Source organism: Delphinus delphis, chromosome 9 (assembly GCF_949987515.2).
Source record: "Delphinus delphis chromosome 9, mDelDel1.2, whole genome shotgun sequence".
Taxonomy (NCBI): Eukaryota; Metazoa; Chordata; class Mammalia; order Artiodactyla; family Delphinidae; genus Delphinus; species Delphinus delphis.
In genome coordinates, this window is record NC_082691.1 from 66,472,957 (window position 1) to 66,491,555 (window position 18,599).

Consider the following 18,599-nt stretch of genomic DNA (forward strand, 5'->3'; position numbering starts at 1 on the left):
ATGGTTTTCACTCCCTTCTTCTGCAGGTCCTGCTGAAGTCCTTCTAATATTTGACTGTGGAAGGTGGGTCTAGTTGGCCCCCATTGTCTAAGGCTCTCACTTGAAAGTTAGGTAGAAATAAATAGTCCAGTTTTTAACATCTGTTATAAAATCATCCTGAATTTCTGATGAAATATCTATCATTATTTATATTTTATACAGAAGGAAAGTAAATCTCAGAGAAAATAAGTAAAGGTAAGTGGCTAAGCCAGGATTTGAACACAGGTATGTCTGATTCAAAGTCCAAGATTATTTTATGCAGAGATAATTTAGGGGCTTGAAATTCCCCTCTGGGCTCATGGTGTCAGTTTCACAAATGGCTTCCGTGCCATCAGTAGGGTGGCTATATATCCCAATATGTCTGGGCCGGTCTGGGGTAATGCCTGTTGTCCTCACATAATTAACAGTAATGATTCCTCTTCTCTCAAGTTTGGGCAATAAATTATAAGACCACCACAACCTCTAGGGTTAGGGGAGTTTGGTGCAGAGGAACCAGAAGCACCAGAAGTTTTGTAGGAGGGCAGACTCTTCCAGTAGAGTCTCCAAAGCCTGGCTTAGACCCTGCAGGGAAGATATGCACTGGGGAGATGAAGTCCAGGCAGCCTCCCCAGATGCAAGGATGCTGGGAACAGCCCTGGGTTAACCGCAGCCTGAGATATCTGGCTGGAGGAGGGTGGTCTATTCAGAAACTGGATGTAAAGTCCACAGAGCAGGCAGGGTGTGAGAAAACTACGTATCCATTGTTGATTCTAGATAACTTCTGAGTTTGTCCATTTCTTTTCTTCCCAAGGTACTCTTCTAGCTTAGGACACTTTTACTAGAATAATAACAAACTCCTAGCTGAGTTTCTGACCTGCTCCCCCTTCCTCCCCCACGCCCCCCACCAATGTAATCCATCCTGTGCATTGAAACCAGAGTGATTTTTCTGAAATTCCAGTCAGACTGATGCTATTTCTTAGTTTAAACCCCTTTGACGGCTTCCTATTGACTTCAGGATAAACTCTGAGTTCCTTAACGTGGCTTTGAGGTCCTTTGAGATCAGCTCCTATGCACCTTCCTAGGCTCTTCTCTTACATTCAGACCTTGTCCTGGATCAATGTCAGTTCAGCTCCACCAAACTTCTCATAACTCTGCACCCTCTTACTTGTGAGCCTTTGCACGTGCTCTTTCAGCCCCTAAGACACTCCTTCCTAGGTCTGCTGGGACGGATGCCTCCGATGCCTCCTTCCTCCCAGTTTAGGAAGCACGCGTACATCACAGCAGCTCACACTCTGGAATTGCCTATTTGCTTACTTGCATTTCCCCACAAGGCCTGAAACTCTGAGGACCTGGGCTCTTCCCATCCTCTTCACCTCTGTGTCATTAGCTCCTATAACAGTGTTTGGCACGTGGTAGGTCCTGGGTTAGGATTTAGTGATATTTTGCTTACAAACATTAAAACCCAAATAACCAAAACAGGAGACATCTGAGCTCAACATACATCATGGGTGTCCGCTAGGCATGGTACTTATACCTAACCTGATTCTCTGTGCAAATGAAGAGACTCTATAGATAATGTTTTAAAAACTGGAAGTCTTTTTTAAAAAGGAGCATTTAAAAAATATTCCATATATGAGTGAAATCACATGGTATTTGTTTTTTTCCATCTGACTTATTTCACTTACCCTAATACCCTCAAGGTCCATCCATGTTGTGGCTAATGAAAAGATTTCATCTTTTTATTTTTATGGCTGGGTAGTATTCCATTGTATATATATACCACATCTTCTTCTTTTTTTTCCTAATCATGGTTTTGATCTTTTTTATCTGATCGATCTTGGGCAGGATCCTTAAGTTCTCTATGCTTCCATTTCTTTTCTTTTTTTTAAAACATCTTTATTGGAGTATAATTGCTTTACAATGTTGTGTTAGTTTCTGCTGTATAACAAAGTGAATCAGCTATACGTATACATACATCCCCATATCCTCTCCTTCTGGCGTCTCCCTCCAACCCTCCCTATCCCACCCGTCTAGGTGGCCACAAAGCACCAAGCTGATCTCCTTATGCTATGCGCTGCTTCCCACTAGCTATCTGTTTTACATTTGGTAGTGTATATATGTCAATGCCACTCTCTCACTTTGTCCCAGCTCACCCTTCCCCCTCCCCGTGTCCTCAAGTCCATTCTCTATGCCAGTACCTTTATTCCTGTCCTGCCCTTAGGTTCATCAGAGCCTTTTTTTTTTTTTTTTTTTTTAGATTCCATATATATGTGTTAGCATATGGTATTTGTTTTTCTCTTTCTGACTTACTTCACTCTGTATGACAGACTCTAGGTCCATCCACCTCACTACAAATAACTCAATTTCGTTTCTTTTTGTGGCTGAGTAATATTTCATTGTATATATGTGCCACATCTTCTTTATCCATGCACTGGCCGATGGGCACTGGGTAAAGGGGTTCAACTGTATGATGATGTATAGAAACTAAATTTTTGGTGGTGAACATGCTGTAGTGTATACAGAAGTTGTAATATAATGTTGTACATATGAAGCATATATAATGTTACAAACTGATGTTACTTCAATAAAAAGTAATAAGTAAAAAAAAAAGGAGTATGATCTATACTGGCCAGAAAATGAAACCGTGAATCAGCTTAATATCCAGTCGTGGATTATGGCTTGTACACTGAAAAGGACAGTATGAAACACTGACAGATATAATGAGTAAAAAGACTAAGTAGCAATGTGGAAAAATGATTAGGATTAGTACTAATTTTTAAAAAAAAGGAGCATTGCCAATTGCTTACTTGCTACTCTTGTGACTACATAGTGTGTACGCGTGTGTGTGCGTGCATGCGTAGTGAGGGTAGAGTACTGGGGAAGAGAAAAGTTTAAGATAGTGGGGATAATTTTTTTTTAATATTCTCATAATTGGTTCTAATGTTGACTTTACATCTTCTTTTTTCCCCAATAAGAAGAATATTAAAAGAATATTTCAAAACAAATCTGATGGGCTTCCCTGGTGGCGCAGTGGTTGAGAGTCAGCCTGCCGATGCAGGGGACACGGGTTCGTGCCCCGGTCCGGGAGGATCCCACATGCCGCGGAGTGGCTGGGCCCGTGAGCCATGGCCGCTGAGCCTGCGCGTTCGGAGCCTGTGCTCCGCAACGGGAGAGGCCACAACAGCGAGAGGCCCGCGTACCGCAAAAAACAAAAACAAAAACAAAAAAACAAATCTGATACTCCAAAATGTTAAAATGATTCTCTCTGGGTGGTAGCACAAGGGAAATTTTAATAATTTCTTCATAATTTCTGTATTTGCTTATTTTTCTCCACTGAATATTTAACATATCTGATTAGATAAAAGCAACAGAGCAAACATTCCCTCTCTTCCCTCTTTCACTTTGGGCAGATTACTTTCTTCCCTATTGGTCTTGGCCATGTGATTTGCTTTGCCTATGGGTTGATGGTGCACATGACGTAGCAAATATGTTTGTGTGAGGGCCTTGCCCTCTTGCACTTCTGACATTATCATGAAAAGTGCATGCTCTGGATAGACTGCCCAACCAAGGAAAAATGAGAGACACGTGGAGCAGACCTGGACCCAAGCTTCAGCTTGGAGCGAAGACCAACAGGGCCCAGCCTAGAACAGCTGTGTGAGTGAGAAGACATGACAATTGTTTTAAGTCATTGAGACTTGGGTGATGTATACAGCATTATTTTGACAATAACTCAGTGATAAATCTTCATTTTCAACATCAACTTTCTGAGCAAAATCTCTGTCTTTTATTCTTCTTGTCCCATCTTTCATTCTTATCAAATGGTATCCCACAGAAGTGGCCCAGGCTGGGAGTGCCCAGGCTAACTTTTAGCTTGGAGAGGAATATTAACCTGAAGAGATATATATATATTTTTTTGCGGTACGCGGGCCTCTCACTGTTGTGGCCTCTCCCGTCGCAGAGCACAGGCTCCGGACTCACAGGCTCAGCGGCCATGGCTCACGGGCCCAGCCGCTCCGCGGCATGTGGGATCCTCCCGGACCGGGGCACGAACCCGTGTCCCCTGCATCGGCAGGCGGACCCTCAATCACTGCGCCACCTGGGAAGCCCCTGGAGAGATATTTTAAGAATCCTAGAACATCAAAGGCTTGAAACAGATGACAAACTAACACTAAAACTGTAGTGTTTTCTCTACCATCAATAGCATTATTGACATATTGATGATACTAATGAATCCCAATTACCATTATGACCAATATGGGTTCCTCATTGCCATTCTCATAGTCACTTTTCAGAACCACTACTTTACTGCCAAAAAGGGATGGGTGTGGGGTGGGAAATAACCCAAACCCAAACCAACAACTGCTGATCTGCAGTTATTTCAATTCATTTGTTGTTGCAAATAGCAAATAAAAAATTGCTACAATCCAAATTCCAATTGTCTGGATTCCAGGACGGGGCTGGCTACTGGGCTTGTGGGAATGATTTCTTTAAAGCATCTTCTCAATGGGTCTTTCTCTTCCCCAGAGACTTAGCACACTGCGGAGAGAGCTGCCAGCTCCAGTGAGAGGCTGCCCTCCCCAAGGGAACCCTAAAGCGAGAGGCACCCCTCACCTCAGTCTCCAGAGGCCAGGTGTGGGATAGGAAGGTCAAGCATGAGGACATCGACCAGCCTGGTTAGCTACCACCACTGCACCACGTGAGCTGTGTGTCAATCTACTTTTGCCTGGTTTGAATCCAACATACAGTTTCTAAAGCTTTTTCACAGACCTTAGCTCACTGAAGCTCATGGCCTTCCTTCATCATCTACAGAGTTTCTGGTTAGGTGGTTTGTTCAAGATGATACTGACAGGAAGTGGTTCTGCACCTCTTAGCTGTGTGACCTTAGGCTATCTACTCAACATTTCTGAGTACTTGTCTGGAAAGTGAGGATATGTTGTAATAACACCTACGTTAGAGGGCTTTTATGAAGATTAAAAAAGTAATGCTTTAGTATTCTTTAGCTGGTTTCCTTAGCTATTTGCTTAAAAACCAAACAAAACAATCCCTCAAGTGTTTGGTACATACATAACAAAAATTCATTGAAGAAAAATTAGAATAAAAGTTATCCAGAATTCTAGAGTCCAAAGTTAACATACTGATCTATAACCTTCAAATTATTTTGTCTGTACACATGAACACACATATATTCATATAAACTGGCCCATATATTACTATCTTGTAACCTGGTTTTGCCGCCTAACAAATTACCATAAACATATTTTCTTGCTAAGAAATGTGTCTATAATATGTGTATTAACAGTTGCATAATATTTCATTTTGTGGATGCAATATATTTTTAAATATCTAATCTCCTATTTTTTTAAACATCTTTATTGGAGTATAACTGCTTTACAGTATGGTGTTAGTTTCGGCTGTATAACAAAGTGAATCAGCTATATGCATACGTATATCCCCATATTCCCTCCCTCTTGAGTCTCCCTCCCACCCTCCTTAACCCACCCCTGTAGGTGGTCCCAAAACACCGAGCTGATCTCCCTGTGCCATGCAGCTGCTTCCCACTAGCTATCTATTTTACATTTGGTAGTGTATATATGTCAATGCTACTCTCTCACTTTGTCCCAGCTAACCCTTCCCCCTCCCCATGTCCTCAGGTCCATTCTCTACATTTGCATCTTTATTCCTGTCCTGCCCCTAGGTTCATCAGAACCACTTTTTTTTTTTTTAGATTCCCTATATATGTGTTAGCATATGGTATTTGTTTTTCTCTTTCTGACTTAACTTCACTCTCTATGACAGACTCTAGGTCCAACCACCTCACTAAAAATAACTAAATTTCATTTCTTTTTATAGCTAACATTCCTTTGTATATACGTGCCACATCTTCTTTATCCTTTCATCTGTCAGTGGACGCTTAGGTTGTTTCCATGTCCTGGCTATTGTAAATAGTGCTGCAGTGAACATTGTGGTACATGACTGTTTGAATTATGGTTTTCTCAGGGTATACGCCCAGTAGTGGGATTGCTGGGTCATATGGTAGTTCTATTTTTGGCTTTTAAAGGAACCTCTATACTGTTCTCCATAGTGGATGGATCAATTTACATTCCCACCAACAGTGCAAGAGGGTTCCCTTTTCTTCACACCCTCTCTAGCATTTTTTGTTTGTAGATTTTTTGATGATGGCCATTCTGACTTGTGTGAGGTGATACCTCATTGTAGTTTTGATTTGTATTTCTCTAATGATTAGTGGTGTTGAGCATCTTTTCATGTGTGCATTGGCAATTTGTATATCTTTTTTGGAGAAATGTCTATTTAGGGTTTCTGCCCATTTTTGGGTTGGGTTGTTTGTTTTTTTGATATTGAGCTGCATGAGCTGCTTGTATATTTTGGAGATTAATTCTTTGTCAGTTGCTTCGTTTGCAAATATTTTCTCCCACTCTGAAGGTTGTCTTTTCGTCTTGTTTATGGTTTCCATTGCTGTGCAAAAGCTTTTAAGTTTCATTAGGTCCCATTTGTTTATTTTTATTTCCAGTACTCTAGGAGGTGGGTCAAAAAGGATCTTGCTGTGATTTATGTCAAAGAGTGTTCTGCCTATGTTTTCCTCTAAGAGTTTTAGAGTGTCTGGCCTTACATTTAGGTCTTTAATCCACTTTGAGTTTATTTTTTTGTATGGTGTTAGGAAGTGTTCTAATTTCATTCTTTTACATGTAGCTGTCCAGTTTTCCCAGCACCACTTATTGAAGAGGCTGTCTTTTCACCATTGTATACTCTTGCCTCCTTTATCAAAGATACGGTGACCATAAGTGTGTGGGTTTATCTCTGGGCTGTCTATCCTGTTCCATTCATCTATATTTCTGTTTTTGTGACAGTACCATACTGTCTTGATTACTGTAGCTTTATAGTATAGTCTAAAGTCCAGGAGCCTGAGTCCTCAAGCTCAATTTTTCTTTCTCAAGATTGTTTTGGCTATTCGGGGTCTTTTGTGTTTACATACAAATTGTGAAATTTTTTGTTCTAGTTCTGTGAAAAATGCCATTGTTAGTTTGATAGGGATTGCACTGAACCTGTAGATTGCTTTGGGTAGTATAATCATTTTCACAATGTTGATTCTTCCAATCCAAGAACATAGTATATCTCTGCACCTGTTTGTATCATCTTTAGTTGCTTTCATCAGTATCTTATAGTTTTCTGCATACAGGTCTTTTGTCTCCTTAGGTAGGTTTATTCCCAGGTATTTTATTCTTTTTGTTGCAGTGGTAAGTGGGAGTGTTTCCTTAATTTCTCTTTCAGATTTTTCATCATTAGTGTACAGGAATGCAAGAGATTTCTGTGCATTAACTTTATATCCTGCTACTCTACCAAATTCATTGATTAGCTCTAGTAGTTTTCTGGTAGCATCTTTAGGATTCTCTATGTATAATATCATGTCATCTGCAAACAGTGACAGTTTTACTCCTTCTTTTTAGATTTAGATTCCTTTTATTTCTTTTTCTTCTCTGATCGCTGTGGCTAAAACTTCCAAAACTATGTTGAATAATAGTGGTGAGAGTGGGAAACCTTGTCTTGTTCCTGTTCTTAGAGGAAATGCTTTCAGTTTTTCACCATTGAGAATGATGTTTGCTGTGGGTTTGTCATCTATGGCCTTTATTATGTTGAGGTAGTTCCCTCTATGCCTACTTTCTGGAGAGTTTTTATCATAAATGGGTGCTGAATTTTGTCAAAAGCTTTTTGTGCATCTATTGAGATGATCATATGGTTTTTCCCCTTCAGTTTGTTAATATGGGTTATCACATTGATTGATTTGCATATATTGAAGAATCCTTGCATTCCTGGGGTTAACCCCACTTGATCATAGTGTATGATCCTTTTAATGTGCTGTTGATATCTAGTCTCATAGTATTGTGGTCGGAAAAGATACTTGGTATGATTTCAATTTTCTTAAATTTACCAAGGCTTGATTTGTGATCCAGGATATGATCTATCCTGGAGAATGTTCCATGAGCACTTGAGAAGTGTATTCTGTTGTTTTTGGATGGAATATCCTATAAATATCAATTAAGTCCATCTTGTTTAATGTATCATTTAAAGCTTGTGTTCCTTATTTATTTTCATTTTCGATGATCTGTCCATTGGTGAAAGTGGGGTGTTAAAGTCCCCTACTATGATTGTGTTACTGTCGATTTCCCCTTTTATGACTGTTAGCATTTGCCTTATGTATTGAGGTGCCCCTGTGTTGCGTGCATAAATATTTACAATTGTTATAACTTCTTCTTGGATTTATCCCTTGATCATTGTGTAGTGTCTTTTGTCTCTTGTAATAGCCTTTATTTTAAAGTCTATTATGTCTGATATGAGAATTGCCATTCCAGCTTTCTTTTGATTTCCATTTGCATAGAAAATGTTTTTCCATCCCCTCACTTTCAGTCTGTATATGTCCCTAGGTCTGAAGTGGGTCTCTTGTAGACAGCATATATACGGGTCTTGTTTTGTATCCATTCAGCCAGTCTATGTCTTTTGGTTGGAGCATTTAATTCTTTTACATTTAAGGTAATTATCAATATGTATGTTCCTATTACCATTTTCTTAATTGTTTTGGGTTTGTTATTGTAGGTCTTTTCCTTCTCTTGTGTTCCCTGCCTAAAGATGTTCCTTTAGCATTTTGTCGTAAAGCTGGTTTGGTGGTACTGAATTCTATTAGCTTTTGCTTGTCTGTAAAGGTTTTAATTTCTCTGCTGAATCTGAATGAGATCCTTGCTGGGTAGAATAATCTTGGCTGTAGGTTTTTCCCTTTCATCACTTTAAATATGTTCTGCCACTCCTTTCTGGCTTGCAGAGTTTCTGCTGAAAAATCAGCTGTTAACTTTATGGGGATTCCCTTATATGTTATTTGTTGCTTTTCCCTCGTTGCTTTTAATATTTTTTCTTTGTATTTAATTTTTGATAGTTTGATTAATATGTGTCTCGGCGTGTTTCTCTGTGGGTTCATCCTGTACGGTACTCTCTGTGCTTCCTGGACTTGATTGACTATTTCCTTTCCCATGTTAGGGGAGTTTTCAACTATAATCTCTTCAAATATTTTCTCAGTCCCTTTCTTTTTGTCTTCTTCTTCTGGGACCCCTATAATTCAAATGTTGGTGCGCTTAATGTTGGACCAGAGGTCTCGAGACTGTCCTCAATTATTTTCATTCTTTTTTCTTTATTTGCCTCCCTGGCAGTTATTTCCACCATTTAACCTTCCAGCTCATTTATCCTTTTTTCTGCCTCAGTTATTCTGTTATTGATTCCTTCTAGAGTATTTTTAATTTCAGTAATTGTGTTGTTCATCATTGTTTGTTTGCTCTTTAGTTCTTCTATATCCTTGTTAAATGTTTCTTGTATCTTCTCCATTATGTTTCTGAGATTTTGGATCATCTTTACTATCATTACTCTGAATTCTTTTTCAGGTAGCTTGCCTATTTCATCTTCATTTATTTGGTTTTGTAGGTTTTTACCTTGCTCTTTTATCTGTAACTTTTTTTTGTCATTTCTTTCTTTCTTTTTTTTTTTTTTTTTGATGGGTGGTGTTGTATTCCTGTCTTACTGGTTGTTTGGCCTGAGACATCCAGCATTGGAGTTTGCAGGCAGTTAGATAGAACAGGGTCTTGGTGCTGAGATGAGGACCTCTGGGAGGCCTCACTCCAATTGATATTTCCTGGGGTCTGAAGTTCTCTGTTAGTCCAGTGGTTTGGACTTGGAGCTCCCAACACGGGAGCTCCGGCCCAGCCTCTGGTCTGGGAACCAAGATCCTGCAAGCTTCGTGGCATGGTAAAAAAAAAAAAAAAAAGGAAGAAAGGAACAGTACAATATCAAAGAATAAAAAACAAAATAAAGTTAGAAAGATAAAATATATATTAGGAGGGTTTCCCTGGTGGTGCAGTGGTTGAGAGTCCGCCTGCCAATGCAGGGGACACAGGTTCATGCCCCGGTCCGGGAGGATCCCACATGCCGCGGAGCGGCTGGGCCCGTGAGCCATGGCCACTGAGCCTGCGCGTCCGGAGCCTGTGCTCTGCAGCGGGAGAGGCCATGAGAGTGAGAGGCCTGCGTACCACAAAAAAAAAAAAAAAAAAAAATTAGGAAAAACAAAACTATAATTGAAACAACTGCAACAAGGTAAAATAAAACCAAAGCAGAAAAAAGAAAAAAAAAGGGGGGCGGGCAACAAGCCAAAAGGAGAGATCACCGGTTGCTGGGGGGTCCTCCCATCTCCTTAGGTGTCTGTGGTCCCCCACTGGTGCCTGGTAGTTGTGAGGTGCCTAGTTGTGAGGAGACGCAAATTCCGCATCCTCCTAGTATGCCATCTTGACTCCACCCCTAATCCCCTATTTTGTTTTTTGAATTTCTTTTTTCATTTTTGCTCTTATAAATAACTCTTTGATGAATACTCATGTACATAGATTCTCGAACAAATGACTGCTTAGTTTTAAAGAGAAATTTTCAGAAGCGGAATTACTTGTTAAAATCACAAACATTATAATGTCACTTTATACATATTGTCAAGTTGCCTGTCAGCGAAGTTCTAGCAACTTAAACTCTCATTAGTGGTGAAGGAACATGTCCCTTTCACCATATTCTTGCTAAAAGTAGGCCTTTATCACTTTGCTTATTTGACAGATGATAGATGATACCTCATTGTTGTTTTAATTTGTTTTTCTTTGATTACTACTGAAGATGAAACTTTTTATATTTATTGGTCGCGTTCTTGATCATTAAAAAATTAAATTGTTTTTTCTTTATTGATATGCAGGAACACTTTGTTATTAGAGAATTTAAATCTTGTCTTATATGTTATAAATATTGCTCTAGTTTTTCATTTGTCTTTTAATTCTATGAATTTTTGGACTTTGTATACATTTGAAGATTTCATGTAATTAAATCCAGTAATACTTTTTTTTGGCTTTGCTTTTATAATACCATGCTCAGAGAGATTGGAATACTTCTTAAAATAATCTTTTTCAGGAAAGCATAAGTCTGTTCTATTTTCTGAATCTTTGAATGACTGAGAATACATTTCTGTGGCCTTTATGTAGGAACCAGATCTTGGCAGCTGGAGCAGTTTTGACACACTATCGTCAAAATGTTGTAGAGGCCGTTCCACTATTTTCTGAAATTTATCATTGAAAGATAAGTCTGATGTCAAAAGGATTTTTCCTCCTAGTATGTCCCCTGGTTGTTTGTTGGGCTGAATGATTACAAGATTTTTCTTTATATTTGGAATATAATGGAAAAGAAAGACATGACAAGGAGAGTCTCTTATATTCTCTGGAGTTCAGTGAGGTTTTGGATTAAAGTCAAGGATTTCTTCAACTCAAGAAAATTATATTTTGTTGTTTATTTGGTCACCACTTTCTCTCTGTCTGATGTGTTCTCCTCCCCTGGGTTTCCTATTCAATCTCCTGAACCTATCCTATATGCCTCTTATGTGAGTTCCAGAATTTGGCTGACTGGTTTTCTCACCCTGTTTTTTACATTGTCCAACTTGCTAGTCAGTATGGCCATCGCATTTTTACATCAGGCCATTATTGTTTCACCTAAAAGTAGTCTTCCCTAACCTCAGATTGTTCCTTTTTCATGAGTATAATCTCCTCACTTTATTGTTGAGAATCTGGATTTAATATCTTACAAAATTCACTTTCCTGTAGCAAGCTTTTTTCAAGAGTTCTTTTCTTTGGAGACCATGAACATTTTTTCTATGTTCAAATGTTTCTCTGTTTGCTCATTTTACAAGGGAGGTCTGTGTTTGCCCAGTTTTAGAACTTGGGAGAGGTTCCATCAGAGAGTATTCAGGTTCATGTCTGATTTCTTCAGTGTGAGTAAAGGGATCGAAGAAGAATGTATAATTCTTGTAGTTTAACTTCCCTGGATCAGCGTTTTCATGTTACAGGAGGTTGAAGAGAGAACTACATCCCGAGGTGGCTGTACAACAAGGGCTTCCCCACTATGCCCAGGTTTCCTTTCCACCCGGCAGGGGCACCATCCTCCTTCTCTAATGGACGAGACAGCTCTTGTTATGAGCCTGTTGTTCTTACCACAGTGCTTGAACTGAACTGAACTGAAATGGCTATGCATGCGCCTTTGATGGCAGATTGTGCTGAGAAGGGAAACTTGCACCTGTTTGGATCTGGCATCACATTTATAGAGAGCAAGGGGGAAACAAACACAGAGGCCAGCACATCCCACATGATTACTGCCCAAATTACTTACCAAAGACATCTGTGAAGCTGTGATCCAATCGGGAGGGATGTGAAAATGAGCCCCAGCTGAGTCTCCCAGCAAAATGATTCCCCTGGGCTGTGAACCTAGGTGGCACAATTTATTTGCATTATTTATGCACTCAAGTAGTTTGGAGCCTCCAGCTTGGGTAGTTAGGTGAGCACATACCCTGGTGTGTATTCTGTGCATAGAGCATCGTAACAGTGATGCGTTGCCACTTTTCGAGTGTTGGAGAGTGAGCGGCATAGCATTTAGGAGCTGAATGAGATCTCCAGGCCATCGAAACTTGCCAGCTAAGCTATGCAGATGCAGGTGTGCTTCCTAGCTCAGCATAAAACAAACTCCTGTGCAACATCTTGAGTGAATGATAGATGAATAAAAGCATCAAAACTTTATCTGAACTCAGAAATATGCCCTAAATTTTGGTTCTGAAAATTGCTTCCTTGGAAAACACACTCATTTCTGTTAATATCCACTTTAGGAATTAGTAATCTCATGGAGCAATTTTGATTTTTTTCAAAGATGTTATGGTCTTTTAACGTCCTTAATCTATATATACAAAAGCACTGGATGGACAATTATGGCTGATTAGTGGGGAGATGGAGAGATAAAATCTCTATGCAGCCCTATATGTTTGGAGGTTAAGAATCACTTAATCGGATTCTAAGGCCCATCTACACGAATCATTCATCCATGGGTGATGCATGAACTCTTCCAAATCCCTTAAGATCCTGAAAGAATCAATCAGTGCCTCTCAGAGTCAGAGAGGAGAGCCTACTTCCTCCACCTCCAAAGGCCCCAAATCAAGCTGAGGATGGCCCAGCCTCATTCCAGCGGCTCCCTATCTCGGGACCTTGTGACAGCTAGCACTTGGCCACACACATGGGGACTGAGAAGGCCCAGGACATTGAGGAGGGATTGGGATTTGGGGAATCCAAGAGGCTTCCCACAGTGAACCCAGAGCCTCACACCAGGATTTCACTTAGATCTGAGTTTACTTATTCATTTGTCTATTTGTTAATGCATTCCTTTATCATCCAACAAGCATTTCTAAACTGCATTACTATGTGTCAGGTCCTTACATTTTCTATCTCCATCCTGTCCTTCTAATAGCTTACAGACAATTAGACTTTAAGTTGATTGAGGGCAAGGACTGTATCGTGTCTGCTCATAAAAACTCAGAGCCAAGTATAGCCCTTGGTGCATAATAGGAATAGGTGTCCAGGAAATATCTGTTGAATGAATGAATGAATGAAATGCTTCTAAATGTTAGGGGAAAGCATTGTCTAAACATAAAACAGTGATGCTACCATAGGGTCTTGTTTGAGACTCTTTGGGCATCACCAGGACCATGTTTTCAGTACTATGTGGGTGGTAATAGGTTCCTCCTAAGAACACTGGTAGCCCAGGTGTATGTGGCATTGGGCATTTAGAATACAGAGCTTTTGCTCAGGTATTTTTGGGACCTCTCAATGGCTGTTGCTTGGAGGTCTCCGTCAAGTCACCCAGATATGAGTCTTTAGCCCAGTCGACACAAGGACTCTGTCAGTACAAGTCTAGACGTCTGACCTTGTAGTGTATTGAGGAGGACACAGAGAAGACTGAAAATTATCACCTCCACTTATTTTCTTATTTGGAGAAGTGCTGGATTTCAGTTACCCTGTTATCTATCTTACAGCCTTTTCTAATATTATCATTAAAGTTTCCAATTCCCTAAAAAAGGAATCTATTAAACAAATTCAGTTTTGCTTTGTCTTGATTCTGCCTCACTTGTCTATAATATTTTTCATGTCATTTTCTAATTTGTCACGAAAATAAATGTAAATTGGTCAACATTATGTTGTAGCATCAGGCACTTCCTCACTTGGATGGTCTGTTTGCTTCAATCTGACTCAGACTAGAAAAGAATATTCTATTGGAATAAGTACACTGACTTTTACAATTCATACCTTCACAGAATTTCTTCTCGTATGGAATTCCATCTTTTGGATCAACACCCTTTAAGAGAAATGATGACATTAGCAGCTTGCTTTTAAATTTATGAGACACAAACACGAAATCCTTCCCAAATGGCTTTAAAAGCACAAAAACAAATCAGTAGATAAAATCCTTTAAAGTCTCTTGAGCCCTTAATCCAACATAGCAACATCCTAGGTAAGTGAATTGGGCTTTAAGGAACCGGGGGCAGGAATAAGGAGAGATCCAGAAACTGGACCATCTTGTTCAGAAGGATGCAGGACAGGGCTCTGGGTGCTGGTAGTATCACTCGGAGGGAGCATTGAGGGTCCATTCAGTGACTGGGACACAGTGGCAGACTGGGTTCAGCAGTCTCTGAGTTGGAGCTCTAAGTGTCCTGACACCTCTGGTGCCTAAGGGTTGATGCTTCTAGAGCAGAGATTCTCAACAGGGCTGCTTTTGAGGCACCCCTCCCCCACCCCTGCCCCACAGCCATCCAAAGGGACATTTGGCAATGCCTGGAGACATCTTTGGTTGTTACAATGGGGGGAGGGGGAGCTACCGGCATTTAGTGGGGAGAGGCAGGGATGCAACTGACCATCATACAATTTACAAGGCGGCCCAAACCGTAAAGAATGATTCCAAATGTTGATATGATGAGACTGAGAAACCCAGAAGTGAGGTTGAGCCTGTGAGTGGGACAGAGTTACCACAGCTGAGGGCACTTCCTAACACTTAAAGCTAAGTCTGTGCCTTAGTGGAGCAGCTGGTCCTTGGAAGGTTTGAGCAGAGTCTGGATAACTCTAAAAAAGTTAAAATATATATATATAATTTTTTTCTTTTGTTTGCCAAACTCTGGTCTGGAGAGCACTGGCATTCCACTAGATATTAATGGTATTAACAGTATTTTAGGAAGAAAGAAGCTGATGGTCAGAGGTGTACTGGAAACAGTGTGTTCACTGTCTTGGTCTTGGGGACTCCCAACATGCATTAAAACATTAAAGGTGCTGAGAAATTCGGAAGTAAAGAAAACTGTCCAGGCTTATTTGATCCAGTACTTTCCAAACTTTGCTATAGCGCCCCTCCTCCCTTACCTCTTAACCTCCCACTCAACACTGGAGTTCTTGGACACAGTTTGGGAAATGTTGGACTTAGTGATTGTAAAGTCCTCTCTGAGTTTATGATTTTGTGATTCCGTGAGTCATTTTTCCTCCATGGAAAGGGATAGGTATGAAGGTCGTGTGTCTTTCTCCTATTACTGATGATAAACGCTGAGTCTTGGCTCCCTGGGCTCCTGGTGGATTTCCACTGGTCTAGCACAGTCTCTTATTGGCCTTCCTTATGTAGGTGGGCTCCCATGTCAGAGGCAGGGATGGGGTCATGGAACCAAGACAGCAGCTTCTAATAACCCCCCGTGTCCTCCAACATGACAACTAAGCTTGACTTTATCGAACAAGAGCTGCCTTGGGGGTCTTGACACCTTAGCACCTTAAGATCTAGGGGACATGTCTTCCCCTCCTCATGAAAAGGCAGTGTGACTGATGATAGGGTGGGTGGGTAGGGCTATACCAGGATACAATCTGTCTTGCTCTCCATATCTCAGAAGAAATGGACTGTCAGTGTCCTGGAGAGAGGAAACTATTTACAGGAACTTTCTCCTCTTCATCCAAGCAGACAAATTAGGCAACCATTCAGAGGCAATTTATCTTGAAGCTGGAGAATCTTAAACTTCAAGGCTCCTTGTTTGTACGATCCCTGCCTGTGTGAGTGCTGGGAGCAGCTGGGAGCTATAGAGTGTTTTAGGTGGAGAGGAGCCAGGCTGCACGCAGAACAATATTTCTACATAAGCACTCCTGGTAAATTGGAAAAGAGATCTCAGAAGAAAGGGACCTAAATTTCCAAGACTCCAGGAATTTGTTAAGATTTCTTTTATTGTTCTAATTAATTATACTTTTATTCTTGATTTTGTATTTGGTATTCTTTTTCTTCATGAGGACCCCTCAAATCCTATAAGCTCAAGACCTCACAAAATTGGGTCTGCTGCCATTGTCGTGCTAAGATTAAGTGTTTGGCTTTTCTCTTTCCTTTCCTTTTCTCTACCTGGAAGCTGCTAATTTATTATTCATAGAGAACTGGGGCACCAGCATTAGATGCCTCAGGATGTGGGTAGTGGGGTAACTACAGATAACTTCCACTCTGCCTGACTAGCCTTATGAAATAGAAAAAAGTAGCTGCAATGAAATGGTGACAGCATGCGGTTTGCTCCAATAGCTCTTTGGGTTGCTGTAAAACTTTGCTAACACCACTCTCCATTTAATTTCACACTGTTCCAAACAGAATAAAGGGATTAGATGTGAATTACGTTAAGCAAGACTTATAGTGGCTGTGACAGAGACAGCCTCAACTCTCATTACATCATGGACACTCTTCACATGTGATTGGATTCTATGCCCCTCTTCCAAACAGCAGAAAAAGAGTTGCTGTAATCTACCATCTTCTTCCTTAGGTCTGACTGAAGCAAACAGGCAATGGGCTGTTGAGGAGGGCGGAAAGCAAGAGAACAGGGTTAAATTTGAATTTAGTCTCTTACCCAAATGCCATTACAGTTTGAATCCTGATGTGTATCCCAGTTGTCCGGCCTACGAAGAAAACATCAACATTGGTCTTTGGCATGTATTTATCACTCTGAATGTCAGCTTCACAAATGAAGGAACGAATGAATGAGCGCTACACCAAGTGTCTTCGATAGACGACAGTTTCTTCAGGGAAAAGTGCCGCACACCATTGTGTGTTGTGGCAACAGAAGCCTCACTTGGCCTCTTTGCCATTCTCTTGGCTTTGGATGTTTGCTGGGAACTGTGGACCAAATGCAGTCTTTTCACAATTGACTATATTCATGGGAGGTATTGTTGTGGAATGATGTCGATAGGAATAATGAACACATCTGCAGTCCATTTCATTTAGACAGGTGACACCATTAAAGTTATGCCTCTAAAGTCCCAAACACCTGGTTAACACTTCCGCACTGTAGTCACAGCTAAGATGAAGGCTGGCATACCCAGTCTGAAGTCTGAGATGTGATCAGCCTGGGACTAAAATGTGACCTGTGCTCTGCTTTCTGCCCCCGTCGCCCTCCTCCTGGTGGAAGAGGCTACACTTTCTGGGCCCAGGGCTGCCTGTAGAACTCGTGCAGGAGGCTGGATAAACATCCACAATAACCTGTCTGCTCACGTGTTTGTCCCACTAGACTGTGAACTCCTCGAGAGGAGGCCTATTTCTATTTGTTTACCACCCAGCATGATGCAGAGTCCTTGGTAACGCTCGATGAGCATTTTTTGGGCAAATGAATGAACAAACACTGTTTTTTCATTGCGCTTTACTTCAATTAGGACATGGAGGTCCCTTCTCTCTGTAAGCACGAATCCCCTAGGCTGAGGGAGATAATTATGCCTTCTGCCTCCCTTTCAGAAGGTAATTTTCAACATCAGTGACCAGCAGAGACCGTTACCTTCTGCCTGGGTATGCCATCTTGTTGCTGTCGTTACAGTCTCTCCCTCGCCAGTGAGAGCCCCGCAGTGTCTGAAATTGAAGAGCACACACAGGAAGGGTCAGTTCTGCTTTGACGTTATCCACAGTGAAGGCCAATCAGAGCTGTCTGAGGGGTGCTGACATCTGCCATTTTAAATCCAAATACAGTCTAGGAACACTAGAGATCACTAAGAAAATTAAGATGATATGCTGAGACCTCCTGTGTGAGGTGAAATGTAATATGGTACCAGGGCCAATCACAGATGAAGTGTGTGTGTAGGTGAGAGTGTGTGTACGCGTGTGTATGTGTGTTGTTGGGTGCGTGCTGATATGTGAGTGTATGGGGTGCATGTGTGTGAATGTGCATGCATGTGGGCACGTGTGCATTCACATGGGTTGTTATGTGAATGCATGTTTTATACACGTGTCTGTGTACATGTGTGTTCATGTGTATGCGTCTATGTGCACTTCCACAAAGAGCAGGACCGTCCAACTCCCTGAACTTTCTCTATCAAAGGCTCCAAAACAATTGGCTTATTTGGTCCAGTGATTAATCATTTTGCTGGATAATTTAAAAGACCTCTAGCCAAACTGGTTAGTTGTGTGGATTTATTATATTTTTGACATGTCTGATTTGAAAGAATCAAGAGTCATGATAATGTCAAACAATGTTTTTATTTCTCACATTCCCAGGTAGAGTATTTGAGATCCCGCCTACTTTGGAGAGTTTGTGACATCTGTTGCTTGCTTGAATTTCGCAGAGAACATTCTGACATCCTAACTGTTCTAAATCTAACATGTGCACACAGACATAAACACACACACACACACACACACACACACACACACAC

At 40.9% G+C, this 18,599-nt stretch overlaps 1 protein-coding gene across 1 annotated transcript in view; it reads right to left on the reverse strand.

Moving 5' to 3' along the window:
- Positions 1 to 18,599, reverse strand: part of AOAH (acyloxyacyl hydrolase) — a 170,942-nt gene that overhangs the window by 86,660 nt on the left and 65,683 nt on the right. Inside the window, exons 8-11 of the mRNA XM_060019946.1 lie at positions 17,729 to 17,799; positions 16,811 to 16,859; positions 14,214 to 14,262; positions 12,256 to 12,350 (exon numbers count right to left, since the gene is read on the reverse strand). Coding sequence (XP_059875929.1) covers positions 12,256 to 12,350; positions 14,214 to 14,262; positions 16,811 to 16,859; positions 17,729 to 17,799 — 264 coding nt within the window. The remainder of the gene's footprint in view (positions 1 to 12,255; positions 12,351 to 14,213; positions 14,263 to 16,810; positions 16,860 to 17,728; positions 17,800 to 18,599) is intronic.